At 37.4% G+C, this 17,101-nt stretch overlaps 1 protein-coding gene across 1 annotated transcript; it reads left to right on the top strand.

The window, feature by feature from the left end:
- Window positions 1-16,252: 16,252 nt before the first annotated feature.
- LOC141629073 (uncharacterized) lies at window positions 16,253-16,858 on the top strand. Its single transcript, XM_074442138.1, has one exon. The coding sequence runs from the start codon at window positions 16,253-16,255 to the stop codon at window positions 16,856-16,858; it is 606 nt and encodes a 201-aa protein (XP_074298239.1).
- Window positions 16,859-17,101: the final 243 nt, after the last annotated feature.

Here is a 17,101-nt window from a genome sequence, read left to right on the forward strand (position 1 = left end):
TAACAAACTAGTTAGGTTATTAATGCTAAACTATTGGATGACGATAATTAATAGATGAAAATATACAAAAGATGAATTTCAAAGACTTGATATTGATGAATCGAATATCTAAAACCCGGATTGATTTAATGACGAAAACCCGCAAATATGAATTACTTGGGATTTCAGTCGGGAATTAAAAGATGATAAATTAATAATAATTCATGTCATAATTATTATGTTAAAATTATCGTGTTAATGAAATAAGAACAAACAAAGACAAAGCAAAGAATAAATGAACGAACAAAAGACGAAGGAAGAAGAATGAAAGCAGAAACTGCGGCAACCTCAAGAAGAGGCACAGCAGGTGCTACGTCCCTTCGAAGAGGCGCAGCAGTTGCTGCGTTCCTTCTCGACATCTGTCTCCCATTAATCCGTAAAAAGAGTTTGAATAAAGGTTTTATAAATCGGTTTTGAATATATTTTCGACATAAACCTTACAATAAAAATTACAAAAATAAAGTAAAATAATAAAAGATGGGATTTACACACTCAGACTTACATGTTTGACGAAACGAGATTAACTAAGTTAACGTTTAGTGATGCTCGACTCGAATGTACGACGAAAGTGCCCTCTAAGAGGAATTTAAACAAGATTGATTAAGTTGATTGATGTGGAGTTGGTCAAATTGGTCGGTCATGCAAAACGAGGCTGGTACTCAGAAGGATCCAAGCTTACGTGGTCGAAAGTTCAAGCACGTAGACGCCAAAAAGCAAGAGCGTGTTCTTAGAATGCAAAGGGAGAAGAGAAGGGCGGACACTCGCGTGAGAAATATGAGGAACGAATGTCCCTATTTATACTAATCACACGAAAGAATTAGAGTTTCGGTTAAACTTTGGAAGTAAATCTCAAAAAGATCTTAAAATACGCAGAAAGGAGTTGGGGAAGAGGCGCAGCAGCCACTGCGTCTCTTGGAAGAGGCGCAGCACCTGCTGCGTCCTTTCCCCAAGGGTTTCCTCCTGCGGAAGAAAGATTTCCGCGTTTCTATTATGGAGTTGCGGTTTGATCTTGGTTTCTTTATTATTTATAAAATAATTTCGGGATATAATTTACCAAAGATTAAAAGATTGAAAACATGGAATAGAAATATCCGGAACATTCCAGAATATTCTGACTTGACATTTTAAACGGTTATTAGAAAATGAAGACGGTTTTTGACCCGGACTCCAAATGTACTCTAATTACTGTCAAAACGACCGTAATGGTGTGTAGATGACAGCCAAGGGGTTGACACAAGTGTTTGAGCTATCACTTGACGATAAACTTACGAACTGTCATAAATCGTTCCGTGTACCAAACATGCGGCCCAATCATCACCGGGTGGTTTGCGGGAGGTGCAGAAATGAGGTATCTACAGAGAATATTATATATTATTGTAGTATGATTAAATAAGATTTAATTTAGTAATTAAAATGTTACATTACTAAAATTGATTAATGTTTATGAAACATTTGAGATAAGAATTGTTAGTTAGTTATAATTACAAAATGTTATAGATTATATTGACTAAATTCAAAATGACCCATTTTACATATATGTAATTGTGAATTACCATTTAATTTGTTATTTGTAATTTATTTGATAAAGTAATGATATTTTATTTGTTAAATATGCATTAATATGTCTCTTGACATGTTATGTGTAGCATGTCATGTGTGACGAATGACAAAAGACATTTTGTAAAATGGAATCCATTGTATAATGGGGTGGACCGAAATGTTGAGTGTTTTAGGGGTTTTTGTCTTATCTTTGCATAAGATGCTCTAAATATTATAATGAACCTACTACTAGCTCTTACACACCTAACTTTTCTTGTGAAGAACAAAAGCCAAATTGGGAAGAAAAATTTGACTAACCCATGCTCTAAAACCCGGTTACCCCCTCCATATACCAACTAGAGAATTGTTCTCATTTTGTATGATTATACTCATGCTCAAAACCTCTCTTTCTCTCTACATAAAAATTGTTTTATGCGTAAAATTTGTTCATAAATTCTAACATTCACATAAGATTACTATGGTAGTAATATAAATAATATTAGAATCAATATTTAAGGTAATTAATATTGTTATCTAGTTAGTAATAATATTAGTATTGAAGGATAGTCTTGGTGCAACTAAGAGGAGGTATTCCACTATGAATACTTAAAGATTTTGGAGGATCATACTAATATGTTTAAGCTCAAGATCTAGGTTAGGAAGGTGTTCTAACCTAGTGCCCATATTTCGTCCATTATCAATGTAAGAAAATTGTTTTCTCCTAACCTTGTTAATTTTGTTATGCATGCACTAGATCTAATGACTAAATCAAAGAGTAATTTAGATCATCAATTAAATGAGTCCATACGTACAAAGGTACCGGGACATGTCCATACGTACCGGATCCGGAAGCCAACCAGATCCCCTGCCAGACATCGTGCCTCAACCACACGAGTCCCTCTGTGACTCAAGCCATTAATGTGCACATCCCCCTTGGAGTGGGAAGCTCCAAGGGGCGACCCTAGCGCAAAACGATTTCCCAACCTTTTTACGTCTCCTCAACAATCAAGTACCACAACCATGGACCTCCAACACAATACAATCACAACCATACATGGCAAATGGAAGAGCAACATTTAACATATGACTAATTCATGAATTCAATCCCACATATATACTAATGACTCATGAATGTGCTAGCAAGGAAAGATACCCAAATATGCATACTCAATATTGATACCGAGTAGGATAACCTGCCTTTTCGCATTCTTCACAAGCTACTTGATTCCGACTTGACTCTATCTCGTAAAACCGTCTCATGAGACCGTCTCACCCTAAACAAATCATACAATACTATCACAATGCGTTCTACACTACAATAATATGAATCTCTTTATTAATAGTCACTTATTACTCATATTGCATAAGCTAAATATTAATTAATCTCTCTTAGTAACACTAACTCGATATTAACATAAGACAATGAGGAAAAGGTGAGATTTTGACTTACAAAGGTAGATCGGGAATTAGGAGAGGTGTTCCATCATCAATCCAAGCTTGAAGGCCAAGGAAAAGGTTTAAGGAGCATTTAGAGAGAGAGGGGGGTGTTTTAGAGTAAGAAGAAGAAGAAGAAGAAGAAGAAGAAGAAGAAGAAGAAGAAGAAGAAGAAGAAGAAGAAGAAGAAGAAGAAGAAGAAGAAGAAGAAGAAGAAGAAGAAGAAGAAGAAGAAGAAGAATGAAGAATGAAGAGAATAAGGGTTTGGGATAAGATAAAATCCCGAAATATCATTTCTCGTGTACAACACAGTGCCACTCGACCAAGTGACACTCACTCGGTCGAGTATACTCTTTACTCGACCAAGTGCCATTCAGTTGATCCGCTAGAGGTTCTACTCGGTCCATTGGAAGTCTACTAGGTCTAGTTTAGGTCCTACTTGGTCTCGTGGAAGGGGACATCCTTTACTTCCGAGTATACGTGGATTCCCTCACGTGTAACTAGGTCCTTTGTGGATCCCAAATTATCCAAGTATTACATGTATCATTTGGATTGAGTTTTATTGAGATAATATCGTCGTTTGATGTTGTTGTGGGACCATTTTTGGGAGATGGTTACAACCCCATGTTCGTCTCTTGTGGCTCCCGTCACAAGGGAAATGTGCACATTAATGATCTGGGTTCGCTCGTTGCGATGCGCGGGGAATTGGTGGGCAAGGTTGTAGTTCTTCGCTGGCGGTGTGGGTTACCTGTTATGATGGGTAACCTAGTAGAGCTACACATTTCGGTGTGTAGTCGCTTACTGATGATTGATGGAGTTTGGAGGATTGACTTGTTACTGTTGTATTGGATTATATTATTGTGAATTCTTATTTTGGTTATAAAGTTGACTGACCCCGTTTATTGTTTTCAAAACTGTGGTGATCCATTCGGGGATGGTGAGCAGTTGGTTTAGCAGGTAATGGATGTGAATATAGCTCGCGGGTTACGGATGCGACCGAGTCATCCCCTTTCTTATAGCTAGCTTCCGTTGTCGCTTAAACATTAGTTTCTTTTGGTTGTTTTCAGAGATGTAAACAGTTTTTTTTTGGACAACAGGTTTTATTTTGATTAAACTTTTTGTACGTTCGATAAATGTTCTTTGATGGTCTATTTGATATACTTTACCTCGGGCAACCGAGATGGTAGCATCTGATATGCTAAGGTGGTTCTTGGTAAGACACCTTCGTTTATGGGGGTGTTACAATGTTGCTCAGGTTTAGCAAATCATGCCACAATAGCCCATTAGGGAGGAAGGAGATCTTGAATATCTCATAGGCATACTAAATCCTTCTAAGAAAGCTATCCAGTATTTTCCATGGTGCATTCGCCCCCATGACATAACCATAAATCATTAGCTTCTAGTAATAGATCTCCTCTTTAACATCATCCTCAATTAGCTTCAAAATAGGCTTTTGTGGTTCTCCAGATTCAGACTCATCACATTCAGCAATTGGTTCTAATCGAGACGAAGACGCCTTCTCTCCACTCTTCCACGTAGTTAAGACCTCAATTCAATCGTTAAGATTCCCATGGATCACAAGCCCTTCCTTCAATACAGTAGTAGTCTGAATATTCTCACTCACTTCTCGGCGGATCAAAGTTATTTCATCCTCTATGGAGTCAACATTAACACTCGGACACTCTTTATTATTGTTACTAGAAATAATTTGTTTTTGATTAGTAGGATTATTAGTACTAGAAGTATTAATTGATGAATTAGTATTATTTTTGGTGAATTATGTTTTGAATTATTGTTAACTAAAGCAGATCTGGGAGGATAATTGGATTTTTTCCGAGTCATTGTGACGAAAATCATGAACCCTAAATATCAGAGTATTTTCTCAACTTAACTTGCTCTCTCATCGCAAACCTTGTCTATATATGCCTTTGTTCGGAGGAGGATTTTTTCCGAGTCATTGCTACGAAAATCAGGATACCTTGACTTGCCCCGTTTATTGTTTTCAAAACTGTGGTTATCCATTTGGGGATGGTGAGCAATTGGCTTAGCAAGTAATGGATGTGGATGTAGCTCGCGGTTTACGGAGGGGACCGAGTTATCATCTTTATTTCAGCTAGCTTCCATTGTCGCTTAAACATTAGTTTCTTTTGGTGGTTTTCGGAGTTGTAAACAGTTTTGTTTTGGACATCAGGTTGTATTTTTATTAAACAGCTTTGTACTTTTAATAAATGTTCTTTGATGGTCTATTTGATATACTTTACCTAGGGCAATCGAGATGGTAGAATCTTGATATGCTATAGTGGTCCTTGGAAAGGCACCTTGGTGTATGGGGTGTTACAAAGTGGTATCAGAGTAATGATTTTAGAACCTAAAATCAATGAACAAAATGAACATAGGGTGTCTAACTAAAATGAATCCGGGTAGGAATTGTTTGGAGCTACTGTAATACTACTCATTTTCACAGAAAAATTATTTTATGTTTTCTAACTCGAATTTCGGGACGAAGTTCCTTTTAAGGAGGGAATATTGTAACAACTCATAATTTTGTATTATCGTATAATTTTTATTATTTATTTAAAAAGAAAATTATTTGGTATTTTTCTAATTCACTATTTTTGGTGACGAGATTTGTGTCGAATTGGATTTTGAGTATTTAGTATCCATAGCCTATTAACTCTTACTACTCCAATATAATATAAAGTCAAATAATAAACTTTCTATAATATCCCCACATAAAACCTTATATAAATTGTTCATCCTCCCATAATTGCTTCTTGCGGCAGACCCTATTCTTTCTACTTCCAATTGCTTGATTTGCCTAATACCCATTATCTCTTTTGAATCATACGAGTTCATCATCATCTACACATGTGAGTCCACGTTATCATCGTCTCATGGGCATGCGGCTACTTGTCCGTTGATTAAGGTGTTTTGCTTTCGTTCGGCGTCTTGTCTTTGTCGAGTCAAATTATCTGCCTTTGACATTCTTTCCTTTTATTTAAGGTAACATGATTCTACCGATCCTACTATAATTATTATTATTCGGGGTTATATGATTATGTGTTTTTATATGAGTTTTATGTGTTTAAAGTGCTTAATGAATGAATGTGATATTATTTATATACTACCTATAATATTTTCTTCGTTAGGTTAATTAATTGTGAGATGAGATAAGAGTATTGTATAGTTGAGATGTAAGGCTATTAGTCATATGGTTTGCTTAAAGGATGTACAATTGGTGATGAAACAGAACTATTTGATTTATGGAATAAGGTATAAGATGGTTACAAAGATGTTGGTCATTCGTTGAAAAAGTACTGAACAACGAGTGAAGATAAGATTTTGATTTAGTGGTGTCTTAGAGTAGTAATTGAGCCATTATTGGATTAGCATGTGGTACGTTTAGAATGAACATTACTAATTTATACGGAAGCTTATACTATTGATATAACGAGAATTGGTGGCCTGGACTCGTGCTCGGTTTCGTACTTTTAGCCGAGATTGCGTTATATGGAGAATTGTGGTTTCTTATTGTATTTTAATTGTCGTTCCTTTGTCCCTTGACTCGCGGGTGAGTAGCTTAGAGACTAGTACTCTAAGTGTTGAGCACGATTCTTTGATCCTTTGACAATATTGATATTGAAATTGAGATGGAAATTGGTTACTGGTATTGAGTTATGGGGCCCATGTGCCGAGTTATGTTTACGGTCCGGAGTGACCATGGTTATTGAGTTATATTAATATAAGTTTGAAATCGATATTGATATGGAAGTATTGTTTCGCGGTTTTATTCCGCCAGTTCACTCACCCCTTGTCCTAGTCTTTGGGTCGACGATGAGAATGCGATATGAGGCAGTTGGAGTATTATACTATGAGATGAAGTAATGAGTAAGACGGAGTAATGAGTTGAGATGGATTAATGAGTTAAACCTGAGTTAATTATAGGGACGAGAGTGTCCACTATATTATAGAGCAAGTTTGGATTGAGATGAGTTACCGGGGAGTGTTTTTATTATTTGTTTGTTTATTTTTATTTTTACATGTCTGCGTTTCCACGCCATGACCAAAATTTTTCTGCTTCTATTGAGGTATTATCTGTTACTCAGCATTCCGGCTGACGTGTTTTCTCCCTTCTAGGCTACTCGTCATGGGGGTAGTTCATTTCTGTCTTATGGTTTTATTTCAGGTTACTTCCTTTAGTTTAAAAGGATTTTATTTCAAATGAAGATTTTATTTAAATTTTTGTAAAAGTTTGTTTACATTTTCTATTATTTTATATTTAAAAGAATTTGTAATTTGTAAGACGAACTTTGTATATTGATTATAATACCTCTCTATTTTGGCTCATTATTGTATATAATTATAAGTTTTTAATTAGCCGAAAATGAGGGGTGTTACAGCTACCGCAAAGGTTTGAGAGACGCCTCGAAACCGTAATGTTGCCCACGCAAATTCGAGTCGGTCACTACGGGGTGTGTCTTGGGGATCGGTATATGTTTGTGTATATCTGTGTATGCATAGAGTGGATGAGCATGGCATGAGTTGGATGCATATGTTGTTGAGTAATAGATGTGGTATGGAAAGGCATAATGTGTATGATTGGTGGTTTGCGTTTTTTCGTTTGTGGTATAGAAACATGTGAATAGGTTGTTGCTTTGTGTTTAAGTACTTATACTTATTGGTTGTGTGTTGGGGAAATCGTTTTTAGCAAGACTCGGCCGAGAAGGGCAGGTACTCGACCAAGTAGGGGGTACTCGACTGAGTAACATGTCATAAGTTAAGGTACTTGTGCATTTTGCAGTAGCTACTGGAATATGACCACTCGGTCGAGTAAAGGCAGTACTCGACCGAGTGGAGCGTACTCGACCGAGTACATGAGGTACTCGGTCGAGTATGCTTTATGTGCCTTTTAAATCAGCTAGTGGAGTTGGAGTACTTGGCCAAATAGTCAGCATACTCGACCGAGTAGCTCGTACTCAACCGAGTACTTCTTTGGCGGATGTGATATTTCTTTTGAGCCGTAGGCTATGTGCTTATGTTTGTCTTGGTTATATCAGTTCAAATATCCGTCAAAGTGATCAGCCGCTTAGCTCCAGGCTTCGAAGATGAGCCTTGCTGTGGTGGCTAGGATGATTGAGCAGCAAGAGGCGCTCACTGAGGCACTCAAGAATGTGGGAAAATGGGGGTAGAAACCGGTGGATGTATCCCATTTGAACACCACTATTTCCCGCTTTAACCCTACCACATATGAGGGCACCAACGAGCCTAAATTGCTCGACAACTGGCACCGAGAGATGGAGAGTGTGTTGGAAATGATTCATTGTCCGGCGGAGATGATGGTGGAACAGGCTGCTTTCTATCTGCGAAATGAGGCTGGGGTATGGTGGTTGATATGTGCCTTTTTTATGCATTTATTCCATCTTTTTGCACGCATTTTTATGCATTATTGAGTAGTGTTATCTACTGTTCTCCCTTGTTTTGGCTACTTTGGGTTGTGTTGTGTTTTACTGTTTTATGCAGGTTATAGGCCCGAGTATGTAAAATAAGCTAAAACCCGTCACTAAAGCTTGCAATCGCGGCTTGGTATGAAATGAGCTTGGAAATCATCCTTTTTGGAGTCCTTAGTGAAGTAAGGAAGCTTATAGAGCAAAAGAATGGTTTCATATTACTAGTACCTACTTTGAAGAGCCATAACTCAAGTTCTACAAATGATAATCAAGTGATTCAAATTGGAGATGAAAGCTTGTCCTTATATCTTTCCAACTCCGCCAAAACCGCTTTATTTGCCCAATTAACGAAGAAATGGAAACCGTTTGAAGTTCAGTGCGCATGGTAGGAACTGAGCGAAGAAGAATGGTCGATCAACTTATCTCTAGTTTGGTCAAAATCTCCTTTATAATTTCGGCCCATTAGTTGCTTGATTAATAATTTACGCCTCTTATTATTTAAGGGGGACTTAGTAAACAATATTAGGTTATCTTTACACTGCTTAATTCTTTTCTTACGTTATTTTCGCTTGAACTTTCGGATTTGAACTTTGTAGCTTTCTTTCTCCTTTCAATTGGTAATCTTAATTTACCTTTGTTCTTCATTTATTTCTCTCTTCCTTTATTTCTTTTACCCTTTCCTTTATTCTTCTTAATAGTTTATGTGTAATTGTTATTTTCATTTTTCCATCATGGTTAATTTGAGTTTCATTATTATTGTCAATTTTGTTAATTCAATTATGCATAGCTAAATTTCTTATGCTGGGATTTAGGGGATCCGTGGTTATGTGACGGTATTTAATTAGGATATTAGATCTGGTGTAACTACCGTGTTTGAATTGTTAATCGTAGCAATTAATCTTATTTAATTAGTTGAATGCATGCGACTAGTTATTTAATCTGGTAAACTCAAACCTAGATCGAGAGATTGGAAAGAGATAGACCTGCTACAAACAATAGAATACCCTATGATGTGACTCATATTTGCGCACATTTAGTCCCCTACTTGAACCTATTTTGCATATTATTATAGCGTCTCATAGCTATTTTACCCGTCAAATGCTTCCTATATTGCTTTCCTATTGCTTTGTGTTTGATTTGTAGGAAAGGAGACAATTAGGCGGAAAATTCCCGTCTCTTGAGCCTATTTGGAAGGACGTTGACGATCTTGGTTGAACGGGTATTGAAGGAAGGGCAAGAACTAAAGACCAACATTGCAAGAATAAGACGTATGCGAAGGGAAGCATTCTGAAGAGGAATCCGAGCGTCCAAGGAGCTAAGACGCTCGTCCAAGGAGCCCGCAATCCGAGCGTCCCAACTCCTCAGCCGCTCGTCCCTCCATGCAACAATCTGAGCGTCTTACCTCTTGGACGAGCGGACAATGGCGTCTTCAGCAAAGATGCCCATCTCTTCGAAATACTTGTGATTCCCTGCTTAGAATTGTTAATTACTAGTTTAGCCTTAGTTAACCTAATGAGGCACTACTATAAATACCCCATTTTGATGATAATCAAAGGGGGGATTCCACATGAGAAAATCCTCTTAGAATAGATTAGGAGTAGAATAGATTAGATTACTCTTTAATATTTCCACAAATTTCACATTAATCTCTCCTTAATTATTGTTCAAGTTTGTTACTTTTGGGTAATTGAAGATTATTGGGTTATTATTGGAGGATTGACAACCCTTCATCAATCAATCAAGTTCTCTTCTTTTATTCTTTGCTTTATTATTTGCATCATCTCAAGTTTGTTATAATCTCTTTACTCTTTACTCTTTATTGTTTATTTCCTTAAGCTTTTATCATATTTATACTTGTTAATATGATTGACAACCTTGTTGACATGTTTCCTATGATAATGAGTGAGTAGTCTCTTAACTAGGATTAGTGGGTAATTAGGGGAAACCAACATGGGATTAGTCATGCTTAATCTAATATGTTTTCATAATTAAATTGCTTGCTTGTTGTGAATGTCAACCTATGCACATGTTATGTTTGATGAAATGCTAAGCCTATGAATCCTTGCATTTATAACCATCTCTTATCTATTCAACTTGACTTGTAAGATATAAACCAACTCGAGTCTTGTTAGACCATGTATAGAAGTGATTAGGGGGAAAGTAAGTCGACTTGTAGGTGTTGTACAATCTAATCAATTCGGCTCCGGGACCCAACCCTTCCTAAGAACCGTAAGACATAAACCAACTCGGTTCCTTTACAACATTAATTGCTTGCAACTTTGTAAACATGTTTGTATGATCAACACCACAAATCCCCGATGCTCCGGATATGCATGACTTGATGAAACTTATGAAGAAGGTTGATCTTGGAGTACACGATGGGCGGGTCGATAACTACATGGCCCTTTATCCTCAGTACAACCAAATGGCACAACAAGGGTATATCGACCCTAATGGCCCTCGACCATCTTGGGCTCAACCACATCTTTTGTTCCCTAATCAAAGAAACCAAGCCGGGAACTTTGATGGTCAAGGTGGAGGATACTCTGGTCAAGGAGGAGGTTATGACCAAGGAGGAAGTTCTAGTAGGTATGGCTACCACCAAGATGATGATGACGAGTGAGAGATACCTACCTCACCACCTCCATTTGTATGATACTCTTCTCTCCCTCTCTTTTGTATAGTGCATTGCATTTAATTTAGCCCTCACTTGCATTTGTATTATATTTCATATTGCATTTGCATTAATTAGTTCATATAGTATAGTTTGCATTGTGATATATCTCATGTAGATAGTTGCATATAGACTAGAATTCTTGCATAGTCACTAATGGCCAAACCTATTCATTTCTACACTAGAAATAGTGTTTAAATTGGTTTGGGGAGGTTTGATCATAGGTGACCATAGTTTACTAGAAATCGTGCATCATATAATATAGTTTAGATTGTATTCATTTGTTATATATGTCATATGGAATTGCATTTAGTTAGAGCATGCATTCATTCATATCATATCATTGCATTTGTACTTCAAATTCCATAAAATCAAAAAAATCCAAAAACATGTTTTTCTTTTTCATTCCTACTCCTACATGTACATTGAGGACAATGTCCAAAATAAAGTGGGGGATGGGAATTTATATTCCAAAAATGCATAAAAATTAAAAAATTTCGAAAAATCACAAAAACATGTCCTTTTATTTCATTAATCATAAAAACCATAAAAATTTGAAAAATTGAAAAACTCAAAAACATGTTCATTCCTTTTTAGAGTAGAATTATATATATTGTATATATTGTGTTTGTTCACCCTTGTTCACATTGATTGACTACGCCACATCCGAGACATGAGGATATTGAAGACCGCATGGTATGATCTTTCCATTCTCCTTTTTCCTCTTTATGTTAATGACTATGTGGCTTTATTTGATTGATGCGGTATAAACAATGTGAATTTAGGATTGCATTTAGATTATTTGGCATACTAGTAGGTAGAAGCATATGCATTAGGATGTATAAATGTTAGTTGCATCATGGCATGTAGTTTGCATGTTAGAAAATTTTGTGAAACCGTGGGAAGCTTGACAAGTGTATATAGGCCCTAGTAGATGCTTTTCTTCTTAAGACTTTGCTTGTTAGAATACTTTTACAACACCATAGGATGTGTCATGCTAGTATACTTTGACCCATGGATTAAGGCCTAGTCAAGAGTACCTTGTGGTGTGATAACCCCTTGGCTACCTTTTATTCCAAGGTGACCCTTAAAACCATGCAACCATCATCCATGTTCTACTATATTTTGTCATCAAAAAGGGAATGGGCACAAAAAGAAATTGTTCAAAACTTTGAGTTCAAGAAATGAAAAGAAAAGAAAAGAAAACGTTTGCAAATGCATCAAAAGAAAAGAGGAGTAACAAAAATGAAAACTCCTATGCTTCAAATATAAGGCACCCTCGTTACAAATTAGGGTGACGTTGAAAATGTTCAAAAGAAAATGCAAAAAGTTGAAAGTTGTCAAGTATTGAAATGCCAAAAATCAAAAGAAATGGCAAAAAGAAATTGTTCTCAAATGTTATATGCCACAAGAAATTGGGGGAAAAAACAAACAACAAAAGCAAACTCCCAAATGAAACTCAAATTCTTTTGATCTCTTTATCCATCGTATCCACTTTTGTGCATGGTAGAGAGGGGACGACCCTTCTTCTTGTCTAGGCAAGAGGGGGAATTCCGCGATCCTTCACTGTTTCTAACACCATAGGGAGTCTATTTTTGACAAAAGCATTTAACGATTGAGGACAAAGGTACCCTAGCTTGACACAACTTGGAGGTGATTTATTGGTATCCTTCTAGGCTTAGTAGTTTGAAGAAACCATATCTATGAAGGAGTGTGTACCCTTGAATTGCTTCCCTTGTAGATAATTTCCGCCACTTAGATGAGGAAAGTGGCTATTGTTTTGTAGATGCATCCATTACTTGATTTTGTGTGCTTAATGCTTGGATGTGTCGCCATTTTGGCAAGACCCACCTTGCCTTGCAAGAAGGCATCCTACGTCATGGTTGTCTTGTTGTGAGTTGAAGGGGCGGAGTGAGACCCGCTAATTGTCTCACATCGGATATGTTATTAGGATAGTTTAAATAAAGGTCTAGTTTTTGTCACCTCTTTACTCAAGACGAGTAAAGGTTCGGTTTGGAGATATTTGATGTGACTCATATTTACGCACATTTAGTCCCCTACTTGAACCTATTTTGCATATTATTATAGCGTCTCATAGCTATTTTACCCGTCAAATGCTTCCTATATTGCTTTCCTATTGCTTTGTGTTTGATTTGTAGGAAAGGAGACAATTAGGCGAAAAATTCCCGTCTCTTGAGCCTATTTGGAAGGACGTTGACGATCTTGGTTGAACGGGTATTGAAGGAAGGGTAAGAACTAAAGACCAACATTGCAAGAATAAGACGTATGCGAAGGGAAGCATTCTGAAGAGGAATCCGAGCGTCCAAGGAGCTAAGACGCTCGTCCAAGGAGCCAGCAATCCGAGCGTCCCAACTCTTCAACCGTTCGTCCCTCCATGCAACAATCCGAGCGTCTTACCTCTTGGACGAGCGGACAATGGCGTCTTCAGCAAAGATGCCCATCTCTCCGAAATACTTGTGATTCCCTGCTTAGAACTTAGAATTGTTAATTACTAGTTTAGCCTTAGTTAACCTAATGAGGCACTACTATAAATACCCCATTTTGATGATAATCAAAGCGGGGCTTCCAGATGAGAAAATCCTGTTAGAATAGATTAGGAGTAGATTAGATTAGATTACTCTTTAATCTTTCCACAAATTTCACATTAATCTCTCCTTAATTATTGTTCAAGTTTGTTACTTTTGAGTAATTGAAGACTATTGGGTTATTATTGGAGGATTGACAACCCTTCATCAATCAATCAAGTTCTCTTCTTTTATTCTTTGCTTTATTATTTGCATCATCTCAAGTTTGGTATAATCTCTTTACTCTTTACTCTTTATTGTTTATTTCCTTAAGCTCTTATCATATTTATACTTGTTAATTTGATTGACAACCTTGTTGACATGTTTCCTATGATAATGAGTGAGTAGTCTCTTAACTAGGATTAGTGGGAAATTAGGGGAAACCAGCATGGGATTAGTCATGCTTAATCTAATATGTTTTCATAATTAAATTGCTTGCTTGTTGTGAATGTCAACCTATGCACATGTTATGTTTTATGAAATGTTAAGTCTATGAATCCTTGCATTTATAACCATCTCTATCTATTCAACTTGACTTGTAAGATATAAACCAACTCGAGTCTTGTTAGACCATGCATAGAAGTGATTAGGGGGAAAGTAAGTCGACTTGTAGGTATTGCACAATCTAATCGATTCGGTTCCGGGACCCAACCCTTCCTAAGACCTGTAAGATATAAACCAACTCGGTTCCTTTACAACATTAATTTCTTTCAACTTTTTAAACATGTTTGTATGATCAACACCATGAATCCCCTATGACCCCATGACATCCTAGTGCTTTTAGTCACTTGTTTACATTTCTTAGTTCATTATTTGCTTTACTTTATTGCTTGCATTAGTCTAGAACACAACTACAAACCCAAACAAATTGTGACACTAGCATAAATTGAGATAGATAGACTTAGAACCCAAAGCACACCGTCCCATGGATCGACCTCGACTTACCACTAACTAGTTGTTTGTTGAGTAATATAAATGTGTTTTGATTGGGTGTACAACGACATGCTCACGTCACCCTAATAAGAGCGAAAACATATTATAAGCATTCTAGGGCGAATAGCGGACCGAGAGGACCTTTTCATTACCCTTTAGACCATACTTATGCTGATCTTTAACCCTTACTTTTGATCGTTGTTAGACAATGGTGAACCGACAATCCTAGCTATCTCCACTTATATTTTTAGACTCGATTTCTACTCTTTATTTCTCTTTCCTTCACTACTTTAGTATAGCAAACAAACAAACCCCCCAATTTGTTACTTAGACGGACTTAGATTTAGCGAATAGAACGCAATTGTCTCCATGAGGATACGATCCCGACTTCCTCTACTGCATTAGTTTAGGATAGTTGGTTTATCTTTGATAGATGTGTGATTTAGCCTGTTAGTGTACAATGAGAGGGAAGGAGCATGAGCATACTATAGGAATCTGGGCCAACCTGCAATTCCTTAGGCAGAATTCAAGAGGGCGATGAGGGACCACTTTGTTCTGGAGCACATCCGTGCAAAGTTGAGGGCTGAGTTTGATACTTTTACTACGACTGATAGTATGACTGTGACTAAGTACTATCACAGGTTCATCGAACTGTCGCGCTATGCGGAAGACATGCAGATGAGATAACGGAGTTTGGCTCTCCGCTTTGAGAAAGGGTTAGCACTGAAGATTATAGAAAAGCTACCAGCCGGGGTGATCTTGGATCTGAAAGATGTTTATGAGATAGCGGGGCATGCAGAGAGGTTAGTTGATATGGCTAAGGAGGCCAGGAAAAAGGGGAATGAGAAGAGGAAAGCTGAAAGTGAGGGTGGCAACCAGTCAAGCCACAAGCGTGTTAACCACAGCCAAGCTAGAACCTATTCTAGAGGGTTTAGTTATGGTGGGAGATCTCGTGCATGGGGAAGAGGCGGTCGAAGTACGAGCGACAACTAAACCTTGCAATGCTACAATCATATGGGTCAAAAGTCACAAACATAATAACTTGGTATGAGTATAAATACGCGTATTAATTTATTCATTCAAAGAATTGTTTTCTTAGAGATCTTATTAGGGAAATTAAAACAATTAATTCTTAGACCGTATCTCATTTAATCATACTATAATGAAATACGTAAATTTTACTTCCAAAATCGGGTCAATTTTGGAACAATTAAGGGAGGTCAAGGATCAATTAAATAATCAATTAAGAGTGTTACCCTTTAGGTATGACCTAAGGGGACTATAACCGATCAACCAACAATGGTGGATCCTATCAATCAAACTCTAATAACAATCATTACCGATATGTGTGGACTCAAATTTTGGCATGTATTCTAAAATGAGATTTAATAATGATATTTAAATCATGTGATCGCACTATTGTTGAGGACACATTTCCCAACAAGAAGAACAATGGCAAACTCTTCATGATGGGCAAACATGAGGCTAAGGATGATGCGCATGTTGTCACTGGTACTTTTATTGTTAATAATAAACCGACTTTTGTTTTGTTTGATTAGAGGGCAACCGACTCGCTTGTGTCTAGGGGTTATACCTTAACTATGGGTTTGAGGGAGCATGTGTTGTTAAGGGATAATGTGTTTATACCTTCGGGGGAGTCAGTGTCTTATAATAAGTTCTATAAAGGGGTGTCTATAGTGGTTGGACAAGTTAACTTACCAGTTAATTTGCTTGAGTGTCCTATGGATGGGTTTGAGGTCATAGTAAGGATGGATTGGTTAGGTAAGTATGAGGTCAAGATAGACTGTCGTCAAAAGAAAGTGTTTTTAAAGGGGCCTAAGGGAGTCAAAGTGTCATACCGGGGGTTTGTTGTAAAACCCATGGTGATGATTATTGCAACTATGACGTTAAAGTCATGTTTGAGGAAGGGGTGTCCTATGATCCTTTGCCACGTGAGGGATACTCGGGTGGAAGAGTCGTCAGCAGCAGGGATACCAGTGGTTGGTGAGTTATGTGATGTCTTTCCGGAGGATACACCAGGGTTACCTCCTAACAGAGACATTGATTTCAGTGTTGAGCTTAAATCGGGGATGAGACCTATATCTAAGGCTCCGTACCGTACGGGACCAACAGAGTTGGAGGAGTTGAAGAAGCAGCTGAACGAGTTGTTGGATAAGGGATACATCCGACCTAGTGTATCGCCTTGAGGTGCACCAATTTTATTCGTGGAACAGAAGGACGGTAGTATGAGGTTGTGCATCGACTATAGAGAACTAAACCATATCACCGTGAAGAACAAGTATCCTTTGCCGAGTATTGATGATCTTTTTTACCAGTTGAGTGGAGCCGGAGTATTTTCTAAGATTGATCTGAGGTCGGGTTATCACCAGTTGAGGATTATGGATGAGAATATTCCTAAGACAGCTTTTTGATCGCGATATGATCACTAT

This window comes from Silene latifolia, chromosome Y, assembly GCF_048544455.1.
Source record: "Silene latifolia isolate original U9 population chromosome Y, ASM4854445v1, whole genome shotgun sequence".
NCBI lineage: Eukaryota > Viridiplantae > Streptophyta > Magnoliopsida > Caryophyllales > Caryophyllaceae > Silene > Silene latifolia.